Source organism: Catharus ustulatus, unplaced genomic scaffold (genome assembly GCF_009819885.2).
Source record: "Catharus ustulatus isolate bCatUst1 unplaced genomic scaffold, bCatUst1.pri.v2 scaffold_155_arrow_ctg1, whole genome shotgun sequence".
NCBI classification, from domain to species: domain Eukaryota; kingdom Metazoa; phylum Chordata; class Aves; order Passeriformes; family Turdidae; genus Catharus; species Catharus ustulatus.
The window spans coordinates 1-24,006 of NW_024879501.1; the positions used below are offsets into that span (position 1 = coordinate 1).

Consider the following 24,006-nt stretch of genomic DNA (forward strand, 5'->3'; position numbering starts at 1 on the left):
ACTCCAGTGACAGAAAATACAGACTCACCAGTCTGGGACTTCAGCAGCAAGCAAGGTGAGAGATGGGGATTCACACAGACACTTGCTGGGTCTGACAGCCAGCCCAGGTGTGAAAAGGATGTGTGGTTTGGGGGTCTTTTAGCCCAGACCTGCATATCTGAGCTTAAATTAAAACAGATAGATTGTCTGCTTTGAGGACCCTCAGCAGATCAAGTCATACTTGGCAGTATGCAGGAATTAACCTGTGTGATCCAATCTTGTTTCCTCCTGTGTTGCTAATATTTGAATCCCTTCAGACACTTAAAAACTGTTCTACATTCAACACTTCATTTTTCCTTTTTAAACTTTTTTTTTCCTAGAATGAACTTCAAGCATTACAACTTTGAACCATAACCCTAGTTCTTTGCTGTCACTGTGTTATTGAGTCATGAAGTCAACTGTATTTCTGTTCCTTCATAGTTTTTGGTCCTATCTTTTAAATGTACAGCAAGAGTGAGGAGAGGGAAGTACTTCTTGAATAAGCAGAAGCCCAGACTGTGTAGAGATGTGTTATGCTTTGAGGCTCAGTAGTTTTGGGGCTTGTTTAGTTCCTGCCCCCATCAATACAGAAAGAAAGGGATTTCTCTGGGTGGATCAAATGGCATTGAAACTTCAGAAGCATTTTACTGCTCTTTCCTTCTTTGCATAAAGCAAAGGGTTTTGTTCTTAACAGATTATCCAAAGGGCTTCTCCTGGATCCACAGCAAACCTTAATCTTCAAAGTGTGGCATAAAGCAGGTAAAGTTTGTAGTGCAGTACTAAGAGGACTGTGTTTTCTTCATCCCCTTTCTTAGATTGCTTACATTTCATGCAAGGCGAATAAATTCTGTTAAGTGAATTGAAGAGTAGAATTGTAATGCTATTTTTTGCCTTGAAGAATGCTGGAGATGCATACCTATTGATTTCCTGGCCCTTGGCATCCTCCTTTTCCCCATTAGTTCATCTTCCAAGATTTGGTTCATCCATATCCTCCCTGGTTTTATTTTGACAATGCTTTAGAGGTTGGGTTTTCCTGCTGAAGGAAATCCCTAACTGCTTCCTTCACGTGCTCTTTGTTGTTGCTGCGGTTGGTTGAAGTGTGGCCAGGCAGTTGTAGCCAAATACTTTTATTTCTTTCTTTTTACATATTGAAGTTCAGCTGTCTGTGTATCCAGTGTGCACAGTGGTTCTCCTGGCAATCCCTGTCCCTGCCCTGGGCTTTCACTGTCCTGCAGGGCCATTTTTAGCTAAACATAACTGAGGTATTCCAAATAATATTCCCCTATTGGACAGGATTGTCCTGGACCTCGGGCCCACTTCCAAGCCCTATTTCAAGGCTGTGTTGCAGCATTCCTGTCAGTGTATATGTGCTATGTATCCTGTATGTTGTTGCTTCATGGGTGTTCAGCAGTTTTTTAGGAGGCTATTCTGTGCATTTGGGTGTCTGGGAGCATGGCATAGCTGTATTTGCTGCTTGGGGTGACAGCTGGTGCTCAAAAACATACAGTAGATTCAACTTTTAGTTGGTTAGGAGACATCTAATTTGTCAGGAATCTGTTTTTCTGGGATATTGACCATTTTTTCTGGGTTTTTCTGTATTCTTCCAGATATGCTGGGGTGTGTTACAGACATGTAATGCAACCCTTACCCTACTTTCCATCACTTTATTCTTTGATAGTATGGGGGGCGATAACAAAAGTGTCTGAAATGAAAGTGTTGTCAAATGCTACTTTGGCTCAGTGCTGGGAAATAATTTGAATATTTAAAGCTATTTAGAAAGCCTGAGGTTTTGTTAGATCAGCCGGATAACATCGTAATTTCTCTTATTTTCTTGCTGTGAAAGACTCACATGCAGTGTTCCTTTTTCCTTTTGATCCTAGGTGAAGGTCAGCTTTCCAGCATGTCCCAGTAATTCTGCAAACTTGTCCAAGCAGATGTTGAATTCCTTGTCAGAGGAAGTCAGCGTTCCCGCTCTGGAGTGATAAGCCCACAGGCTGACAACCTTTCTGGTTATTCTCAGGTCTCAGAAAGACCACTCTAAAGCAAATTGACTCTACTGGAAAAACGGTACACTCTGTCCAAGTGTGTCCACTGTGTGTGGGCTTAAAAAGTAGTGGGTATTCCCTTTCCCAGTGAGAGGGAGGTGCAGGAGGTAGCAATCCTGGGACAGATTCCTTTTGACACAGCCTAGATGTTCTTTCCCTTGTCATTGATGCTTCCTGGTTTGCATCCTTGTAAATTAGGATTTAAATGATGCCGTTGTTAAAACAGGCAGGGTCTTTCTCCAGGCCCTGATAAGAATAAGGGTTGTGTTTGTATCTGGTTTTGTTTTTGTAAGTTAAAATTAGCATAAATCCCCTTGATTTTACCTTAATTTCTGTCCATGAGCAGTGAATGACAGCTGGTGAAATGCTGTGGTGTTGCACATTACAGGAGTAAGGCTATCAGATATCCTGCAGTAATTCTGCTTTCTGCCCCTTCAAATGAGTGAGTGTTTTAGTTCATGATCTGTTTATTTAGCTTACAGAGACGATCCTTTTCCTGTGTGTGTCTTTGAAGTTTAGATGGACTGTGGGCCCCACTATGGGATCTGAACAACTGGCTTGGGAGCTGCCAGCAGGCGTGGAAAGCTCCCTACCAGCCCCACTGACTTGATTTTGGTATAAATCTGAAATGCTAAATGACGTTCCTGTGGACATTTGAAGAACTAGTTTCACCCATTGGAGGAAGAGAAGGGGACACAGTGCAATAACCGATGAAGGGGATGGAAAATCTGGGGCTGGGTGGGGTGCTCCGCAGCAGGACTGAGATGCTGCAGCAGTGTGGTGAGCTGTTGGAGGGGAGCAGCCACAGCAGTGTTTCCAGAGCTGGAGGGAATGCTTGGATTTATCCATTCTGCTGCTGCTGTCACAGCAGAACATTCTGCTACTGCTGTGAAGGCAATAGTCCCTTCTGGTGACTTCCATGGGTACAAGGAAAAGGCTGTGAGCATTTCTGGGGTGCATGGGGCAGTATATCCTTTCCCATCAGCATGTTTTTCTTCTTGCTAGAAATACTGTTCTCTGGACTAGATTCTAGGTTTAAATGAGGTATAAATTTAGAAGAGCAGTATTTATTATGTGTAGGAATAGAGGAGTGAAAGATTTCCTGAGGTATTTCATCCCTTCCCGTGCTACCACAAGCGATGTATCTTAAAATCCCTAGGTCATAAACACAGAGAAATCCTCCGATTTTTATCAAGTTCAACCACAAGTCAAGTAATATCCTTGACTTTGACTTTTATTGGAAGGTCATCTCAAATCCAAGTCTTTTGATTAAGTAAGTTTAGAACTAGCTCTTTTTTGGTTTGCAGCCTAAGTTCCATAGCCAAGTCAGGACTTTTTCTGGAGTGTTATCCTCTTGCTTAGAGCAGTTTCAACACTTACCTGCTCATCTGCTTTTCAATAAAAGCCTTTGGTCTTTTATTTGTATATTTACATGTTGTTGACTAAAATGATCCAACTTAAACCCAACTGCCACAGGCTTATTTTCCCCGTCTTACCAAATTTCTTACCACTGCTTGCAGAAAAAACTTGAGCTGGGTGAGGTTCAAAGATACTTCAGTGAGAAGCTGACCAGGTCTTTCCCTGACTTCAGCACATCCAAACCAAGCCATGAGGAGTGTGAGAGTGACCCTCAGGGCTTGATGAGCAGAGAAGTGGATCCCAAAGGCTGCCATCTTCTGGAAAAATCCAGTCAGTTGGTGTCTCAGGTCAGCAGCCTAATCAATGGTGAGTTGTTGCTGTGAGGAGCAAAATGACAAGGAAATCAAATCCCTGCTGATGCTTCTAAAATAACTTACCAGACTAGAGAATAAACTGGAGCCCAGAGCTTCAGTTCCTGCCAGTTGGAAAGTTGTTCCCTACTTTTTCTGCCCATGGCTTCCTGCAGGGTGGCAGCATTTCCAAGAGATGGAGTTGAAGGGCACATCCCTATTATGCCAGAATTTGCCATTCTTTTGTCACCTTGATCTTCCCTTTTTTCCACCCCCGCCTCTTTATTCTCCAAGGTTTTGTTCTTTTTATTTCCCTTCTCATCCTTAGCAACTGTTTTTACTGCTCTTTTACATGCCTTCCTCTACAATCTGTTCCAGACTCCTTTCCCAAATGTCCCCCACCATTCCCTTGGAGCAGGACTTGCCTCAAAATTGTTGCCCACTTTACCTAATACTGGTGAACTCACTTCTCAGAGGATGCAAGCAGTTAACAGCATCTGCTCACTGGGAAGCAAAAATAAGGGATTGTGGCTTTTTAAAGAATTTGTAACCTTTCCCATTAACTTCATCCTTAATGCTTCTGGTTTTTCCTCAGCATTTCTGTTCTTCTGGCCTTGTCAGTGGGAAACAGAGCAGAACATGCTCACATCAGCAGTGTTTGCAGAGCTGTGCATGTTTAGCTCCCAACCATCATTACATCTAGGACTTTCTACCAAACCCCCTAATAAATCAGATTTAAGCTGAATTGTTGCTCCGTGCATTTACAGAGCACTGAACCCATCAAGAGAAGTGTAGAGATCCATGCAGGCTCTGAGGAGCTGCTGCCATTCCCAGGAGACAGGGGTTTGACCAGTGGAAAAACCACTGAGAGAGAGGAGGAGGAAAATGCTGAGGTTGTAAATGGAGATCATCAAAGCAAAGAAGGAAGTGGTTCTGATGAGAACTGTGTTGGGAGTGTATCAGCACAAGCTGGCTCAGAAGGAAACTGTGAGAGCTTCCCTGATGACAGCAGTGAAGACCCAGTGGAAGGCTCAGAAAACTCCATCAAACCAAAAATCCCTTTGTATCCTTTATTCTTAAACACTCCATGCATTTGATGATTCTTCTGCTTAGTTAGAGTCTCCCTGGCCTCAGGACAGAGAAATTGTCTATGTGAAACTCTTCCCTGGGAAATGAATCCAGAACTGGTGGTCTGGGAAGGTGTTGGAGGACCCCATTACACTGTTTCACAGTGGTGATGACTTTCTTAAAACTTGTAGCCAATAAGTTTTGTGATTTGTGAGAGTCACTTCATTTTGGGTAGTTCTGGTATGTCTTCTTGCATTTTCTCTCCGTGTTTTTTTTTCCATCCATGTGTTAAAACTCTTGTGTTTCTCCTGTATTAAAAGAAACATGCTTTATTTTGCTTTTAAAATACTTCCTAATGTTTCTTGCACAAATTACGAATCTTGGATTAAGTGTTGGAATTTTTGCAGGATGAAGTCCTCTACAAGTTTGTGAGGTATTGTTTTAAACAAGTTGGTGTCCCAGGTGAGAGAACCAAGTGTTAGAACAATGGAATATTGATTAAAACAAATGAAATTTATTATTTGGGACCTGTTAACAGGTGAGGCTTTTTCCACATCTGGATCTCCGTGCAGCTGCGTACTGCCAAAGGTTGTTCCTTAACCGCTCTGCTCAGATCTGATCCTGTTGTTGTTCCCAACTTCTTCCTTCCACCCCAGGAGATGGAAACCTCCATGAGACTGCTCAGCACTTCCTCTCATCCCTCTGCATCTCCAGAGGGGTAAGTATGGGATGTCCTCTCCTTTATTGTCCAATTTAGTCCACTCCTTAAAGCAGGAACAGAACTTCTCCCTTCCTTTGCCTGCCAGCACTGAACTTAAATGTGATGGCTTTCAAATTGTGTCAGGGGGATCTTCCCAGTAACTCTTCTCTCCATGAGGATGGTTTTTAACACCCATGCCTGCGTTGTCTGTGATTCTTATGCCTTTACATCACCCAGTTGTTCAGTGTGCTCAGGAAATGCTGCTCATCAGGGTCAGTGGAAGTCGCAGGTTGTCATCCACACTTTGTGCTTTAATGTGAGGTGACATGCCTAATTCTGAGGAACTCTAACTTGTAATTATGGTTTCAATTAATCTCTTTTAGATCAAGATAAAATGTAGGGGGCTCCTGGAGAGGTATCTTGTAATGGTTCTGTGACCCAGGGAGTAGCAGAATAACTTGAGTGATTGCTCCTCCTGCACCAAAGCTGTGGATTGCCGACAATTTGTTTTGCTTTCTGGTCATGAAGATTTATTTACAGTGAGAGGTTTGTGGCTCAGTTTTTTCGACATCTACATATTTATTTTCAGTTCATAAAGAGAGGTTATTAAAAAGAGAGTGACTTTTTACACAGGCAGATAGTGATGGGATAAGGGGACACTGTTTTAAACTAAAAGAGGGGAGATTTAGTTTGGATATTGGGAAGAAATTCTTCCCTGTGAGGGTGGGGAGGCCCTGGCACAGAGTTGCCCAGAGAAGCTGTGGCTACTCCATCCCTGGAAATGTTCCAAGCCAAGCTGGATGGGGCTTGGAGCCCCCGGTCTAGTGGAAGGTGTCCCTTCCCATGGAAGGAGTTGAAATGAAATAAGCTTTAAGGTCCCTTCCCACCCAAACCATTCTGGAATTCCATGATTCTTTTCCAGCCCCAGCTCTGCTGTGGGTGTGCAGCAGCTGGGCTTTTTGTTTACCACTCCCAGATAAGGTGATGCCCTTGTTCCTCTCCATGTGACCTACGAGACAAGCACTTCCAGGAGCATTTGTGTCACTGGGAACAGCTTGTCTGATGAATCAAAACAGACTCAGACAGGCTCTGATAGCTCTGAAGTCACAGACACCTGTGGTGTAATACTAATACCAGCTTTTCTTGAATCCCCTCTGTGCAGCTCTGAGCTGAATGGTTGGAACTACCGCCCTGTAAGTTATTACAAATTAGGTAAAATGTTAGCAATGAGCTATGTGAATATTTTGATCTTAAAGTACCTAATTTGAGGATTAGCTGTCGTTAATTCTTTGCTGCAGCACTTGCAGCGTGTGCTGAGACAGGCTTCCGTTGTGCCTTGTGCATCAAATTCTCTTTGAAGAACCAGTTTTTCACTGCTACCAATACATAGAGTCGGAAAAAATGCTTCCTCATAGTTTTGCTTTTAATGGGGACATCAGCTTCTAAATCTGGATTTGGTTTGGTTCTGCACAGGTCAGCAAACACCAAGTGTGACAGCAAGGCTGAAATCTGAGCTGTCCTCGGGACACCACAGCCCTCACTCACTTAGCAACTGGCAGCCATCTCTCCTAGCCTTCCTAGTGCTCCTGCCTCCTCTCCCTGGCTTGTCTGACTCCCTGCTTTCCCCATCTTCCTTCCTGGAATGACAAAGCAGTGCTGAGGTGTGGAGCTGGGCAGTCACAGCAAAGGAGCTGGCAGCATTTGAGACAAAAGTGTTGTCCCGGCTCATGGGGCCCTGAGGAGGTGCTGCAGCAGCTCAGGCTCAGCATGGATGTTGTGAGCACCTTCCAGGGATCAGAGTTTTGTAGGGCCTCACAAAACCTCTTTGTTTTTCACTTATTTTCTCCATTGCATCAAACTAACACTTCCCGTTCTTGAGGTCCTTCCCAGCTCTTGTCTTCCACTCTGCTCACCTGCTCTGAGTGTGGCCTTGAGGATAGGTTTGAAAAATCAGAGCCTTAATAAACTTTTCCATAAAATGCCAGAATCCCAGAAAGGTTTGGGTGGTCAAGGACCTCAAAGCTTCTCTTGTTCCACCCCCTGCCATGGGCAGGGATGCCTTCCACCATCCCAGGCTACTCCAAGCCCTGTCCAGCCTGGCCTTGGACACTTCCAGGGATCCAGGGGCAGCTACAGCTGGTCTGGGCACCTCCCCACCCTCACAGGGAATTTCTTCCCAATATCCCATCTAACCCTGTCCTCTGACAGTGGGAAGCTGTTCCCCCTTGTCCTGGCACTCCAGGCCCTTGGCTAAAGTCTGTCTCTAAATACTGGGATATTTCACCCCCCCCCCCCTCACCTCTAGGAATATTCCAAAAGAATAAGAAACTTCTGTGGAGACCAGTTTTATACAGAATAATTCATATTTGTGTATACATAGACTTGCCTTCAGTGTGAATTAGAAATAGCACAGCCTTGGGCAGATTCACAATAGCAGGCTTTATATGTTCCAAAAATGCTGATGGCAGCAACTGCCAAAACATTCTTGGTTGTGTTGTTTCTTCTGGTCTGCTGGATCTTCCTGATTTCCTACCTGGAAAGCAGGAGAAGGTGCAAGGCCAGTGCCAGGGTAGGCTGTAGCCTGCTAACACGGATCTGTTTGCCCTCCATCCCTGTGTGCAAACAAAACTGCCAGCAAACTTGCTGAGCCACAGGGCTGAAACCTTCTCTGCCTCCAAGGCTGGAATTCTTTGACCTTGGAAGAAGCCGTGTCCTCTCATGAATCTGCTTTAATCCAGCCCCTGGCACACAGGCACTGAATAATCCTCGGCTGGTGTCAGTGTCCCTGCCATTCCTGTAAAAAGAAGAGTGAAGTGTGATCCTTGGTGCTCGAGTCCCCTTTCCTCTTGCATCTTCCCCATGGAGCATGTGTGCTTCCTGGCTGAGCACCAGGCACTCAGAGCCTGAGAGACAGAGAGGGAGAAGCCTGGGATGGGCACTGACCAGAGCCTGTTCCTGGAGTGGGGAATGGTGTAAACACGACTTTTCAGATGTGTGCTCTGGAAACTATGCAGGAGGATAAAACTGGCACTCAGAAGGTGCCTCTGAGAGGGATCAAAGGAAGGTTTGATGTCCAAAAAAGAGCAAGGGAGCTGGGGAAGGGTCTGGAGCACCAGGAACAGCTGAGGGAGCTGGGAAAGGGGCTTAGCCTGGAGAAAAGGAGGCTCAGGAGAGACCTTCTGGCTCTGCACAACTCTGACAGGAGGGATGGGCCCTACTCCCAGGGACAGGATGGCCACAGTTTGTGCCAGGGGAGGTTTAGGCTGGATATTAGGGAACATTTCTTCCTCCAAAAGGTTGCCCAGCCCTGGCACAGCTGCCCAGGGCAGTGGTGAGTCCCCATCCCTGCAGAGATTTCAAGCTGTGTGGATGTGGCACTTGGGGACATGGGATAGTGGTGGCCTTGGCAGTGCTGGGGGCACAGTTGATCCGTGATCCTATGTGTCTTCTCCAACCTCAGTAATTCAATGGTTCTGTGATTCTGGTCATCTGTCTGAGCTGGGAGTGCTAATGGTGCTTTTAAACCTTGCTCAGTTTGAGTCCCACCTGTACATGTAAAATAGCAGCAAGAACTGGTGTTACACCTTTCCTACAGCTGGAGGTTCATTTTTAGGAAGGTCATTAGGATAAATACACACCTGTGAACACCACTTCACCCTGCACTTTGGGCAATGGTAGGAAAATGGGGAGAGCTGTATTTCAGCTGGTCATCATTGAAACAACATGCCACTGGTGTTTTCCAAGCACACCTGGTTTCCTGACTTTGGGAGCAAACAGACTGCTCTCCTTTGCCTCATTGACATCAAATAGCACCAGGCACCTCCTCTTGTGTTTTGGCTTTGGAGTACAGAGCATTTTAGGAGTATTAGATGTCAGGAAGGAATTATTGACAGTGAGGGAGGTGAGGCCCTGGCACAGGGTGCTCAGAGCAGCTGTGGCTGCCCCTGGATTCCTGGAAGTGTCCAAAGCCAGGTTGGACAGGGCTTGGAACAGCCTGGGATAATGGAAGGTGTCCCTGCCCATGGCAGGGGGTGGGACTGGATGGGCTCTAAGGCCCTTTCCACCTGGAGTTCTATTCCTTACATTGAAAATGGCAGGTGCTGGCTCTCCATCCCTGGCTGTGCAGGACATGCGGCACATGGGAAAGGGGAGCTGTGGGAGGCAGGAAATGTGGCTTCATGCACCTTTGAAATGGGGTTAATTGGCAGATTGGAATTTCCTAGAGAGAGGCTTCCAGATGCTGTGCAGAACTCAGGGATCAGTCACTGCCCCTCTCCAGCCACTCCTGACCTTTCAGCTGCTGTCCTGGTCTCTGGACAGCCCTGTCCAAGGGAAGCACTTTGCCCAGCGAGCATCTCTCTCTGCTGGTTTTTAATCTTTTAATCTTCCACTGTGGCCAGGTCTGCATTTATCTCTCTTGGCTCCTTACATTTTGGTTTAGGAAGTTTCTCCTGGAGAATTGTTTAGAAGAAAGAAGAACAAAGCAAAGATTTTCCTAATTATCCATGTCTGTTATTTCAGTCTGATAGACAGGAAGTGTTTTAAAGTATTTTGCCTGCAGGCTGCTACCTGAGCCTGTGATGCACAGGTTACCAAACACGAGGACTGACTCATTCCTAGAAAAACCATTTCCCTCTCCCAACAGTGCATATCAAAGTGCACCAAAACAGGGTCCTGGTGCTGTTTCTCTTGGGAGGGAGCTGGGCACTTCAGGACACCTTTCCCAGGACTCAGAGAAGCAGCCCAGGGATGTAGGTGAAAGGCCAGACTGGCAGATCAGTTTTCCACAAGACCTTTCTGGCCCCGCAGCTTCCTCCCCTAAAGGCTCCTGGAGCAGGATCGCTTCTCCCAGTGCTTCACAGGCACAGCCAGCTCTGAACTAGCTGGGGAGAAATGTGTTTGTATGCTGAAATTACTCTTTTCCTAGTGCTGCTGGGAACACTGGGGACAAAGCCAGGCTGTGGGAGGCTGCTGGCAAAGCAAGGAGGAGATGACTCTGTATAAACCAGGGCTTTTCCTCTCATGGGCTGCTGCTTTGGGGTCCCTGCAGGCAGCTGAGCCTGGACCATCCCATTTGTCATGGAATCACAGTGATGGTTTGGGTTGGGAGGGACCTTAAAGCTTATCCAGCCCCAACCCTTGCTGTGGCTTCCCCTAGACCAGATTGTTCTAAACTGCATCCAGCCTGGCCTTGGGCACTTCCAGGGATTCAGGGGCAGCCACAGGTTCTCTGGGCACCCTGTGCCAGGGCCTTACCACCCTCATAGGGAAGAACTTCTTCCCAATATCTGATTTAAATCTCTCCTCTTTTAGTTTAAGCCCATACCCTGTCCTGTCAACAGTCTGAAGATTTGTTGTGATAGAGCATTGCCTCTGCCCTGTGAGGAGACTTGGTCTTCAGGGTACTGCAAATTATTGAGTAAAATAATAATGGAAAGCCAAAATGCAGTCAGGTCCCAGTGACTACACCACTGTCATTCCTTTGGCTGAGGGTGGATGCTCACAAGTTCAGAGGTCACACACCAGAGCTCCTTTCTGGGCTTCAGATCATTCTCTTTCTCACAGCCCTCTCCCGGAGAGAAGCTCACCCTGGGGGGCACAACCCCCTGGGAGGACCCTCAGTGGAGCACCGCAGGACGCTCACCCCGGGGTCCCTGCAGGGCCAGGAGTCCCAACACCCGCCCTCTCCAGGCACAGGCGTGGGCACACGGATCCTGGCTGCCTGCACCACAGGGGCTGTGGCCGTGGCCTGCGCGCAGCCCACCGACGTGGTCAAGGTGCGGTTCCAGGCCAGCGCGGCCCTGTCGAACAGCGCGCCCCGCTACAGCAGCACTGTGGACGCTACCGCACCATCGCCAGGGAGGAGGGGATCCGCGGGCTCTGGAGAGGTGGGACTGGACAGCGACGGGCACGGAAAGGGACGGGGCGGGAATAGCAGTGGGAATGGTGATGAGGAAGGGAACAAGGATGGGGACAGCAGGGCTGGGTCACCTGCCCAGGATGCTGCAGGAGGGGCTGTGAGCAGATTCCCAATGCCTCCTCCCTTCTGCGCAGGGACGCCGCCCAACATCGCCCGCAATGCCGTCATCAACTGCGGGGAGCTCGTCACCTACGACCTCATCAAGGACGCGCTGCTGCGGGCACAGCTCATGGCAGGTGAGCACACGGGGACGTGGCCAGGTGCCATCCCCGTCCCTGCCACATCCAACCCCCAGCTCCTCCCCACCTTTAGACAATGTCCCGTGCCACTTCGTGGCCGCCTTTGGCGCCGGGTTCTGTGCCACAGTGGTGGCATCGCCGGTGGACGTGGTGAAGACGCGGTACATGAACGCCAGCCCCGGGCAGTACAGCAACGCCCTGAGCTGCCTCCTGGCCCTGCTCACGCAGGATGGCCCCGCCGGCCTCTACAAGGGGTGAGTTGAGCACCTGCAAACAGATCCCAAACATCCCAACCCCCATGCGGGACTTTGGGGATGTCCCAGCACTCCCACTTCAGCGCTGCTTTTGCTGACACAGCTTTGTCCCATCCTTCCTGCGGCTGGGCTCTTGGAACGTGGTGATGTTTGTGTCATACGAGCAGCTGCAGCGTGCCATGGCGCTGGCACAGCCGGGCCTGGCCTGAGCCCCTCGGCGCCTCTCGCCCGCCCAGCCAGGCTCAGCATCAATCACGTTAATTCATCAATTATATTAATTGCCAAAGCGCCGGGCAGCAGCGGAGCCAAACACTTGGGGGGGGGACCGGAGAGACAGAAGGAGAATAGATGTTGTTTGAGGAGAAATGTGGGGAGAACAGAGGCTTTCCGTGAAGAGTTTTAAGAGACGAAGGAGAAGTTGTTTGCTGGCTTTCCAGCCAGGAAGAACGGCACTTCCCAAGGGCAGTGGTGTGGGCAGACGGGACCAAGCTGAGGGCCAGGGCATTCCCATTGTTCTTCCCATTATTCCCATTCCTTTCTGGTGCTTTCAATAAACCACCCCTATGGGGTCTGGCTCAGGGTTTCTTTAACTTTTTGGGTGTTTAGGGCCATTGTCCTAGCTCTGCGTGTGACACCAGTCAAGCTGACATTCTCTATCACTTTTGGTGCACCGAACAACTTCCCATTGATCTCTAGTTATTCAGGTCTGTCACAATCATTGGTGGGGTGTTATATAGCTAGTATAAATATGAGATATAAATAATAGAAAAATGAAAATATAAAAATATCAATATATTTGTCGAAATATAACATATTAACAAATACGAGTAACAAATTTCTATGAAATACATACTATATAAATAATGCAAATAGCATAATATATAAGGAATACATATAAAAATGAGAATAGAAATATAAAGATACAGTTGAAATGTTTTATTGGTGTTATTTGGTTAGAGGCAGAGATTTTTTTAGTTTTGGTCGGCCGTTTTTTGGGGCATTCATTTGGGAGGAATTTTGGAAGCGATTATTCCATTCGTGGCTTTTTTTGACTCCTCTGCCCCGCGAGCCAGGGCTGAGCTGGGCGGCAGTGTCGCCGCCGTGTGGACACAGCGCGGTACTGCAGCCACCCCCGGGCCGGTGCCCTCTCAGTGTCGCCGCCGTGTGGGCACAGCGCGGTACTGCAGCCACCCCGCAGCCCAGCCCGGCCGAGCCCAGCGGTGCTGTCGGTGGCCATTATATTCCGCGGGTGCAGGCACTGCCCAGCGAGCTCCTGCCCGGCCCCGCGCTCCCGTCCGTGCCCGTGCGATGGCCGGGCCGCCCGCGGGACTCGGCGGCAGGAACACACCGAGCTCTGCGCGTTTAACGCGAGGCGGCTCCGCCTTGTCCCGCGCGGCGCCTCGGCGCGGAGCCGAGCCGGGCCCAGGGGGCGTAGCCAGGCAACCCGAACGCAGCCGAATGTAGCCGATAAAATCCGAAGTGGCAGTATACCGAGTGGAGGCGAGAAAAGCCGAGTGGAGCCGAAGTGCCGAATGTTGCCGAGGTTACACGAACCCCGCCCGGCTCCGCCCAGCGCAGCACCCGAAGCTGCCGAGCTCAGCTGAGCCGCGTTATTGAAACAGCACGAGCAAACCCGCACGGGCTCGGCAGAGAGCCCGGCACAGGTAGGCGGCTTCTTGTCTATGAAAGCAAAGCATTTCTCTCCTGACTTGCCTGCTAAATAGGGTGTGTCAGAAAAGGCTTTTTTTGTAGCATAAGAGAAATGCTCTTGCATGAGGTGTTGACGGTCAGTTGTTTTACCAGTTCAAAGGGAGAAAACCAAACCAGGCTGACGGTGACGCTCCTTTCAGCGAGGCTTGGTATATATTTGAGCAAGTATTTCATCAGGGCTTTTTGTGTTAATGCTGCTTTTGGTTGTGTTTGTTTTTCTGTGCATTTGACTCGCTGTCAGTGTTTCTCATACAGTAGGAGTGTTCCTCCTAGTGAGTGTTTTCCACTCAAAGCAAGCAATTGTGGTACAAAGCAAGAATCATCTCAACAAGTGGTTCGGGTTTTCTGTTGCACTTGGCTTTGGGGTTTTTGTTTCTTTCTTTTTGTTACCCCGCAACACTATTTAACTTTGCTACTGTGTGTTTAAAAGTTTTCTCGAAAAACTTGGCATGAATTTCCCCTTTCTTCCCCGTTGGTAGGCACTGTTTCTCTTAGAAAAGCTTCTGCCCTTCTGGATGTAGGCTGTCTTCCCTCTCCCTGCAGACTCTCCCTGCTGAAAGGCTGAGCTAAGGGCAGGATCTGTAAAATCTCTGACCCTCCACATGTCCCTCAGGCCTTCAGGTGCCTCCTTAGAGCTCATCAGGGGCAGGGCCTTGTGGAGCTCACAAGTGTGAGACTGCCCGAGAGGGAGAAGGAGTTGAACCACAAGACAGTAAAGCTTGGGGGGGGGCATTTCTGTCAGGTCCTGGAACAACAGCTGTTGTCCTAAACATCAAGTTTTGCTGTTGATAACCTGGAACCCCTGATTTTTTTTTTTTTTTTTTTTTTTTTTTTAATTTTTGACCTATAAGCTGATGTATGAAGGAAGAGCGACCTGCTTTAAAAACCCCAACAAAGTTCTTGGGTTTGGGGGATGAGGGTTGGGTAGAAGGTGGTTGTAATTATTTCAGTGGAATTCATAATAACGGAAGATGGTGCTCTAGAATGAACCTGCTCACACTCACCTATTGGAGGTGTGTTTTGTTTTGTTATGATTTGGTTTGTTGGGGTTTTTTTTCCCTAATGTAGTAGAGGACTAAATTTTTTGGAAGCTTGCTGGAGTTAATTGCTTGTTAGAAACATAAGGTCAGTGGCCTCTGTTATGATTTGCCTGGCAATGATTCAAACAGAATCTAGCGAAGTGAAGCAGGGCTTTAATTGTAGCTGATGCTTTTAAATTTAAATGAAGCTTTGTTTCCTAAGGTCATTATGATACCGACTGCAATTTCTTTGCTAAGCAAGTCAGATCCAGAGATGTTTTAGATTCCCCTGAAAAGATTCTCATTTAGGTTACAGGAATGAAAACACATGTCTGTTGAGGGGTTTGCCCCAGGTCACCCGAATTTATTTTTGTTATCTTAGCAGAGCCAATTTCCTTAAGAAAATGCGATTCATGATGGAGAGTTTAATCGGAGGATATATGCAGCTAACCCTCTTCACAAGAGCTGTTCCTGGTTCTCCAGCTCCTGCTCCTGGCCCCCCTGGTCACTTAGTGCTCAGGATATTTGAGGGCCCAGGTGATTTCTGTTCCTTCTGCTTGTTTCACTTGCAGGTGTTTCCCAGTCCAGCATGCTGAACCTCCAGCTCTGACCATGGCATGTTCTTTGTTCCAGCTCTGGCTCTGAGATGTTCCAGTTGATGGCTGCTCCAGTTCCTTCCAGGTCTTGCTACATAACTTGTGTCTCTTATGTAGTCTGTGTCCGTGTTCTGTCGTTTGTGTCCATTGTCTTGTGTGTCGCCTTTGTCACATCTCGATGCTTTATCAGCATCATTCCAGGCCATGCTGGCCGGACTCCACTCGTGTACTTTCCTGCATTGGGCTGATTCTGGCATCTTTACCTTTTTGCTCTTAGAGACAGAAAGAAGTACACAAGAGGTTCTCATCCATTTTCCGCCTCAGCTTTGCTAGTGCCTTCTTTTCACGTGCCATTCTCTTGGCCTTCTATAGGGAGTGTGTTAGACCCTCCTTATGTGCCTTCAATAGTTCCCTAGTTCTGTCTTTTCAAAGAGTATTGGGCTTGAGACTTGATCCTCCAGAGAGTTATCTCCAGTCCTCACTTATCCTGTATGTACCTGCCTTGGCTTATGCTGTAGGTACCTGTACTGTGTGTGCCTGTCTTGGCTTATATTGCATGTACCTTTCTTGTACGTGTCTATACCGTATGTACCTATCCTGCACGCACCTTTGTTGTGCCACTGGCACTCAGTGCTGCCCCTGCTCTGGCACGTGGTCACGGGTAGGTAGAACAGTTACAAAACTTGATTGTTCATCTCTGTTCTATGGGGTTTGGGGTAGAAAACGTGTGGGGATAACCTCTAGCTGTCAGGGAGCCACTTGCTGACCACCTCCTGTTGTCTCGCAGGTCCCTGAGGTGGGTTCCTATCTCTGCAGTCACCGATGCTACCAATTTTCCTGGAGTCTGCCGTTTGATGTTGAAGAGCAGCAGCTGGAAGATGTGTTGAAACATCCTGTTCGGTGTAGTGTTTCAAGCAGGGCTTGCAGTCAGCATGTCAGCTGAGGAGTGTGTGACAGTGGGAGCGCGTGAGTGTCCGTGTGTGTCTGGGAGAGTTTGTGTCTGTCTGCTGCTGCTCGTGTCTGCCTGTGTGAGTGTGTGTGCTGACTGCTTCTAGCCTTGTGAGTAGGATTTTTGCCTTTCAGGTGTTTTAACTCATTTTTAAAATGAGAATAAAAAGTCCCCAGCCAATGGGTTGGGTTTTTTGCCCTCAGCTGGTTTGTTTTTCCTCGGACCCAGCTGATGAGGTGCCGTTCACCACCAAAGTTTGTTGGTGGACAGTCCCAGTACCGGGGTTTTTGTCAGGCATTGTGGAACCCAAAGAAGAGATTTTGCCCACCACCCCCGTTTCAGAGCAGCAAAGTGGCAAAGCAGAGCAGCCAGCCATGCCTCAGCCAGTGCCCACTGCCTGAGGGGTAAGTGCCTTGGAGCAGTGCGAGTGAGGTGGGCTGAGGATCCATGGAGAGAAGGTTTCAGGCCACCAAAGCCATGGAAAGCTGGGATTTGGGGAAGGCAGGCTGCTGTGTTGTGACCAGCACAGTGACCAGGGCTGGGTTTGAACATTGCACTGGGTGAAGGGGACAGGGTTCAAGGCATGTGGCAAAGCAGCTCAGAACACTCCTCTGGAGATGATTGATCTGTCCACGTGCCTTGTTCCCTGCCGTGTTCTACAGCATGGATTTCGAGACCTCGGATTATTACGCTGGGGGTGACTTGGGTTGGGTGCCTTTGAAGTGTTGGTGTTGTACCAGCTGCTACCAGTGTGCAACTGGCTGCAGAGGGAATGTGTCACTCATATATGCATCCTGTCCTGTCCCAGGATCCAGTCTGGGATAGCCCTAGAAGCCACATGAGAACAATTTGGAGGCTGCTTTTGTAAGGAAGTAATACACAGTTTGAAGTATTACCAAGTAATTTGGCAAGATCTGCCTTAGTGGGAAAAAGGGGGATCATTGGACTAAAAGCAGGATATGAGGTAATGCAGAATAATTGGAAAGCCTGGTTTCTTCTTTGTTTGGGATAGGATGATGGTTATGGAAAAGGGTTTGCCCCCAGCTCACTGAGTGTTTTGTTTCTTGTTTTAGGGTATGCAACATCTGCTTGCAGCTCTTTATCCCAGCCCCAGTGATTTTAGGGTCCCCCTTTTCCCAGCCTTTGATTTCAGCTCTTGGTTATCCCACAAGCTTTATTCAACTGCCTGCTCTGCTCCTGCAGCTGGGCCTTTCTCCATCTCTGCCAGTGGACTCTTCTGCAGCTTGGAAAGTCAGCATGTGCGTCGTGGCTCCAGCTCTGCATGCAGTTCAGCTCTCATCCTAGAGCCTCTGAAGCCCACCCCACGGTGAGTATACCAGCCCAACACTGATTTCCCATCCGGCCCCCATGCCAGCTCGTGAGGCACTAGGCCACCCCAGAGATGTTGCACCTTGGGTGACACAGTCCCTTATTAGCATGACAGTTTGCTTGGCGGAGCCACTCACAATGCCAGCACCACTTTGCATTTTCCAGCCACACGCAGACTGACTTCTAGCTCCAGCCCCTACTGCGGCCCACTTGCCCACCCATACCACAATCAAGTGTGGGTGGCCTTTCAGGCCCTAGCAGTCCTCACTTGCCCATCTCAGCACTGCCCGTCCCATCCCATGGTAAGGCACAAGACGCAGCCCCCAGCATGAACAGCGCAGGCCCTAAGCGACGCCAGCGCACAGGGATCCCCACAGGCCCAACGTCAGCCCTTGCAGCATCTACCCTGCTTGCAGCTCTTTATCCCAGCCCCAGTGATTTTAGGGTCCCCCTTTTTCCCAGGCTTTGATTTCAGCTCTTGGTTATCCCACAAGCTTTATTCAACTGCCTGCTCTGCTCCTCCAGCTGGGCCTTTCTCCATCTCTGCCAGTGGACTCTTCTGCAGCTTGGAAAGTCAGCATGTGCGTCGTGGCTCCAGCTCTGCAGCCGTTCAGCTCTCATCCTAGAGCCTTGAAGCCCACCCCACGGTGAGTATACCAGCCCAACACTGATTTCCCATCCGGCCCCCATGCCAGCTCCCGAGGCACTAGGCCACCCCAGAGATGTTGCACCTTGGGTGACACAGTCCCTTTCTTAGCATGACAGTTTGCTTAGCGGAGCCACTCACAATGCCAGCACCAATTTGCATTTTCCAGCCACACGCACACTGACTTCTAGCTCCAGCCCCTACTGCGGCCCACTTGCCCACCCATACCACAATCAAGTGTGGGTGGCCTTTCAGGCCCTAGCAGTCCTCACTTGCCCCTCTCAGCACTGCCCGTCCCATCCCATGGTAAGGCACAAGACGCAGCCCCCAGCATGAACAGCGCAGGCCCTAAGCGACGCCAGCGCACAGGGATCCCCACAGGCCCAACGTCAGTCCTTGCAGCATCTACCCTGCTTGCAGCTCTTTATCCCAGTCCCAGTGATTTCCGGGTCCCCCTTTTACCCAACCTGTGATTTCAGCTCTTGCTCAGCCCACAAGCTTTATTCAACTGCTTGCTCTGCTCCTCCAGCTGGGCCTTTCTCCATCTCTGCCAGTGGACTCTTCTGCAGCTCGGAAAGTCAGCATGTGCGTCGTGGCTCCAGCTCTGCTGCAGTTCAGCTCTCATCCTAGAGCCTTGAAGCCCACCCCACGGTGAGTATACCAGCCCAACACTGATTTCCCATCCGGCCCCCATGCCAGCTCCCGAGGCACTAGGCCACCCCAGAGATGTTGCACCTTGGGTGACACAGTCCCTTATTAGCATGACAGTTTGCTTGGCGGAGCCACTCACAATGCCAGCACCAATTTGCATTTTCCAGCCACACGCACACTGACTTCTAGCTCCAGCCCCTACTGCGGCCCACTTGCCCACCCATACCACAATCAAGTGTGGGTGGCCTTTCAGGCCCTAGCAGTCCTCACTTGCCCTTCTCAGCACTGCCCGTCCCATCCCATGGTAAGGCACAAGACGCAGCCCCCAGCATGAACAGCGCAGGCCCTAAGCGACGCCAGCGCACAGGGATCCCCACAAGCCCAACGTCAGCCCTTGCAGCATCTACCCTGCTTGCAGCTCTTTATCCCAGCCCCAGTGATTTTAGGGTCCCCCTTTTTCCCAGCCTTTGATTTCAGCTCTTGGTTATCCCACAAGCTTTATTCAACTGCCTGCTCTGCTCCTGCAGCTGGGCCTTTCTCCATCTCTGCCAGTGGACTCTTCTGCACCTTGGAAAGTCAGCATGTGCGTCGTGGCTCCAGCTCTGCTGCAGTTCAGCTCTCATCCTAGAGCCTTGAAGCCCACCCCACGGTGAGTATACCAGCCCAACACTGATTTCCCATCCGGCCCCCATGCCAGCTCCCGAGGCACTAGGCCACCCCAGAGATGTTGCACCTTGGGTGACACAGTCCCTTTCTTAGCATGACAGTTTGCTTAGCGGAGCCACTCACAATGCCAGCACCAATTTGCATTTTCCAGCCACACGCAGACTGACTTCTAGCTCCAGCCCCTACTGCGGCCCACTTGCCCACCCATACCACAATCAAGTGTGGGTGGCCTTTCAGGCCCTAGCAGTCCTCACTTGCCCATCTCAGCACTGCCCGTCCCATCCCATGGTAAGGCACAAGACGCAGCCCCCAGCATGAACAGCGCAGGCCCTAAGCGACGCCAGCGCACAGGGATCCCCACAGGCCCAACGTCAGTCCTTGCAGCATCTACCCTGCTTGCAGCTCTTTATCCCAGTCCCAGTGATTTTAGGGTCCCCCTTTTACCCAACCTGTGATTTCAGCTCTTGCTCAGCCCACAAGCTTTATTCAACTGCTTGCTCTGCTCCTCCAGCTGGGCCTTTCTCCATCTCTGCCAGTGGACTCTTCTGCAGCTTGGAAAGTCAGCATGTGCGTCGTGGCTCCAGCTCTGCTGCAGTTCAGCTCTCATCCTAGAGCCTCCAAGCCCACCCCACGGTGAGTATACCAGCCCAACACTGATTTCCCATCCGGCCCCCATGCCAGCTCCTGAGGCACTAGGCCACCCCAGAGATGTTTCACCTTGGGTGACACAGTCCCTTATTAGCATGACAGTTTGCTTGGCGGAGCCACTCACAATGCCAGCACCACTTTGCATTTTCCAGCCACACGCACACTGACTTCTAGCTCCAACCCCTACTGCGGCCCACTTGCCCACCCATACCACAATCAAGTGTGGGTGGCCTTTCAGGCCCTAGCAGTCCTCACTTGCCCTTCTCAGCACTGCCCGTCCCATCCCATGGTAAGGCACAAGACGCAGCCCCCAGCATGAACAGCGCAGGCCCTAAGCGACGCCAGCGCACAGGGATCCCCACAGGCCCAACGTCAGCCCTTGCAGCATCTACCCTGCTTGCAGCTCTTTATCCCAGCCCCAGTGATTTTAGGGTCCCCCTTTTTCCCAGCCTTTGATTTCAGCTCTTGGTTATCCCACAAGCTTTATTCAACTGCCTGCTCTGCTCCTGCAGCTGGGCCTTTCTCCATCTCTGCCAGTGGACTCTTCTGCAGCTTGGAAAGTCAGCATGTGCGTCGTGGCTCCAGCTCTGCAGCCGTTCAGCTCTCATCCTAGAGCCTTGAAGCCCACCCCACGGTGAGTATACCAGCCCAACACTGATTTCCCATCCGGCCCCCATGCCAGCTCCCGAGGCACTAGGCCACCCCAGAGATGTTGCACCTTGGGTGACACAGTCCCTTTCTTAGCATGACAGTTTGCTTAGCGGAGCCACTCACAATGCCAGCACCAATTTGCATTTTCCAGCCACACGCAGACTGACTTCTAGCTCCAGCCCCTACTGCGGCCCACTTGCCCACCCATACCACAATCAAGTGTGGGTGGCCTTTCAGGCCCTAGCAGTCCTCACTTGCCCCTCTCAGCACTGCCCGTCCCATCCCATGGTAAGGCACAAGACGCAGCCCCCAGCATGAACAGCGCAGGCCCTAAGCGACGCCAGCGCACAGGGATCCCCACAGGCCCAACGTCAGCCCTTGCAGCATCTACCCTGCTTGCAGCTCTTTATCCCAGTCCCAGTGATTTTAGGGTCCCCCTTTTACCCAACCTGTGATTTCAGCTCTTGCTCAGCCCACAAGCTTTATTCAACTGCTTGCTCTGCTCCTCCAGCTGGGCCTTTCTCCATCTCTGCCAGTGGACTCTTCTGCAGCTTGGAAAGTCAGCATGTGCGTCGTGGCTCCAGCTCTGCTGCAGTTCAGCTCTCATCCTAGAGCCTCCAAGCCCACCCCACGGTGAGTATACCAGCCCAACACTGATTTCCCATCCGGCCCCCATGCCAGCTCCCGAGGCACTAGGCCACCCCAGAGATGTTGCACCTTGGGTGACACAGTCCCTTATTAGCATGACAGTTTGCTTGGCGGAGCCACTCACAATGCCAGCACCACTTTGCATTTTCCAGCCACACGCACACTGACTTCTAGCTCCAGCCCCTACTGCGGCCCACTTGCCCACCCATACCACAATCAAGTGTGGGTGGCCTTTCAGGCCCTAGCAGTCCTCACTTGCCCTTCTCAGCACTGCCCGTCCCATCCCATGGTAAGGCACAAGACGCAGCCCCCAGCATGAACAGCGCAGGCCCTAAGCGACGCCAGCGCACAGGGATCCCCACAAGCCCAACGTCAGCCCTTGCAGCATCTACCCTGCTTGCAGCTCTTTATCCCAGTCCCAGTGATTTTAGGGTCCCCCTTTTACCCAGCCTTTGATTTCAGCTCTTGGTTATCCCACAAGCTTTATTCAACTGCCTGCTCTGCTCCTGCAGCTGGGCCTTTCTCCATCTCTGCCAGCGGATTCTTGTGCAGCTTGGAAGGGCAGCATGTGCGTCGTGGCTCCAGCTCTGCAGCCGTTCAGCTCTCATCCTAGAGCCTTGAAGCCCACCCCACGGTGAGTATACCAGCCCAACACTGATTTCCCATCCGGCCCCCATGCCAGCTCCCGAGGCACTAGGCCACCCCAGAGATGTTGCACCTTGGGTGACACAGTCCCTTTCTTAGCATGACAGTTTGCTTGGCGGAGCCACTCACAATACCAGCACCAATTTGCATTTTCCAGCCACATGCACACTGACTTCTAACTCCAACCCCTACTGCGGCCCACTTGCCCACCCATACCACAATCAAGTGTGGGTGGCCTTTCAGGCCCTAGCAGTCCTCACTTGCCCATCTCAGCACTGCCCGTCCCATCCCATGGTAAGGCACAAGACGCAGCCCCCAGCATGAACAGCGCAGGCCCTAAGCGACGCCAGCGCACAGGGATCCCCACAGGCCCAACGTCAGCCCTTGCAGCATCTACCCTGCTTGCAGCTCTTTATCCCAGTCCCAGTGATTTTAGGGTCCCCCTTTTACCCAACCTGTGATTTCAGCTCTTGCTCAGCCCACAAGCTTTATTCAACTGCTTGCTCTGCTCCTCCAGCTGGGCCTTTCTCCATCTCTGCCAGTGGACTCTTCTGCAGCTTGGAAAGTCAGCATGTGCGTCGTGGCTCCAGCTCTGCATCCGTTCAGCTCTCATCCTAGAGCCTCCAAGCCCACCCCACGGTGAGTATACCAGCCCAACACTGATTTCCCATCCGGCCCCCATGCCAGCTCCCGAGGCACTAGGCCACCCCAGAGATGTTGCACCTTGGGTGACACAGTCCCTTATTAGCATGACAGTTTGCTTGGCGGAGCCACTCACAATGCCAGCACCAATTTGCATTTTCCAGCCACACGCAGACTGACTTCTAGCTCCAGCCCCTACTGCGGCCCACTTGCCCACCCATACCACAATCAAGTGTGGGTGGCCTTTCAGGCCCTAGCAGTCCTCACTTGCCCTCTCAGCACTGCCCGTCCCATCCCATGGTAAGGCACAAGACGCAGCCCCCAGCATGAACAGCGCAGGCCCTAAGCGACGCCAGCGCACAGGGATCCCCACAGGCCCAACGTCAGCCCTTGCAGCATCTACCCTGCTTGCAGCTCTTTATCCCAGTCCCAGTGATTTTTACGGTCCCCCTTTTACCCAACCTGTGATTTCAGCTCTTGCTCAGCCCACAAGCTTTATTCAACTGCTTGCTCTGCTCCTCCAGCTGGGCCTTTCTCCATCTCTGCCAGTGGACTCTTCTGCAGCTTGGAAAGTCAGCATGTGCGTCGTGGCTCCAGCTCTGCAGCTGTTCAGCTCTCATCCTAGAGCCTTCAAGCCCACCCCACGGTGAGTATACCAGCCCAACACTGATTTCCCATCCGGCCCCCATGCCAGCTCCCGAGGCACTAGGCCACCCCAGAGATGTTGCACCTTGGGTGACACAGTCCCTTATTAGCATGACAGTTTGCTTGGCGGAGCCACTCAAAATACCAGCACAAGTTTGCATTTTCCAGCCACACGCACACTGACTTCTAACTCCAACCCCTACTGCGGCCCACTTGCCCACCCATACCACAATCAAGTGTGGGTGACCTTTCAGGCCCTAGCAGTCCTCACTTGCCCTTCTCAGCACTGCCCGTCCCATCCCATGGTAAGGCACAAGACGCAGCCCCCAGCATGAACAGCGCAGGCCCTAAGCGACGCCAGCGCACAGGGATCCCCACAGGCCCAACGTCAGCCCTTGCAGCATCTACCCTGCTTGCAGCTCTTTATCCCAGCCCCAGTGATTTTAGGGTCCCCCTTTCCCCGGCTGTGATTTCAGCTCTTGGTTATCCCACAAGCTTTATTCAACTGCCTGCTCTGCTCCTGCAGCTGGGCCTTTCTCCATCTCTGCCAGTGGACTCTTCTGCAGCTTGGAAAGTCAGCATGTGCGTCGTGGCTCCAGCTCTGCTGC

At 50.6% G+C, this 24,006-nt stretch overlaps 1 protein-coding gene across 17 annotated transcripts; it reads left to right on the plus strand.

Annotated features, from left to right (window-relative positions):
* The first annotated feature begins 1 nt into the window (after position 1).
* Positions 2-24,006, plus strand: LOC117011439. Of its 17 annotated transcripts, none has more exons than XR_004420960.1 (17): positions 2-55; positions 713-777; positions 1,899-2,085; positions 3,584-3,788; positions 4,540-4,835; positions 5,454-5,558; positions 11,106-11,428; positions 11,595-11,696; positions 11,773-11,953; positions 15,316-15,363; positions 16,066-16,074; positions 17,431-17,554; positions 18,082-18,203; positions 20,031-20,152; positions 20,680-20,801; positions 21,330-21,451; positions 22,629-22,712. XR_004420960.1 is itself a non-coding variant. In XM_033086807.1 (16 exons), the coding sequence occupies exons 4-15, from the start codon at positions 3,704-3,706 to the stop codon at positions 23,376-23,378; spliced, it is 1,599 nt and encodes a 532-aa protein (XP_032942698.1). In that variant the 5' UTR covers positions 2-55; positions 713-777; positions 1,899-2,085; positions 3,584-3,703; the 3' UTR covers positions 23,379-23,399; positions 23,925-24,006. The 17 variants fall into 17 exon arrangements, 8 of the variants coding, with proteins under 8 accessions (XP_032942698.1, XP_032942696.1, XP_032942699.1 ...); XR_004420954.1 differs by having other exon boundaries at positions 3,584-3,769; XR_004420959.1 differs by lacking the exon at positions 18,082-18,203 and adding an exon at positions 18,732-18,853 and having other exon boundaries at positions 3,584-3,769.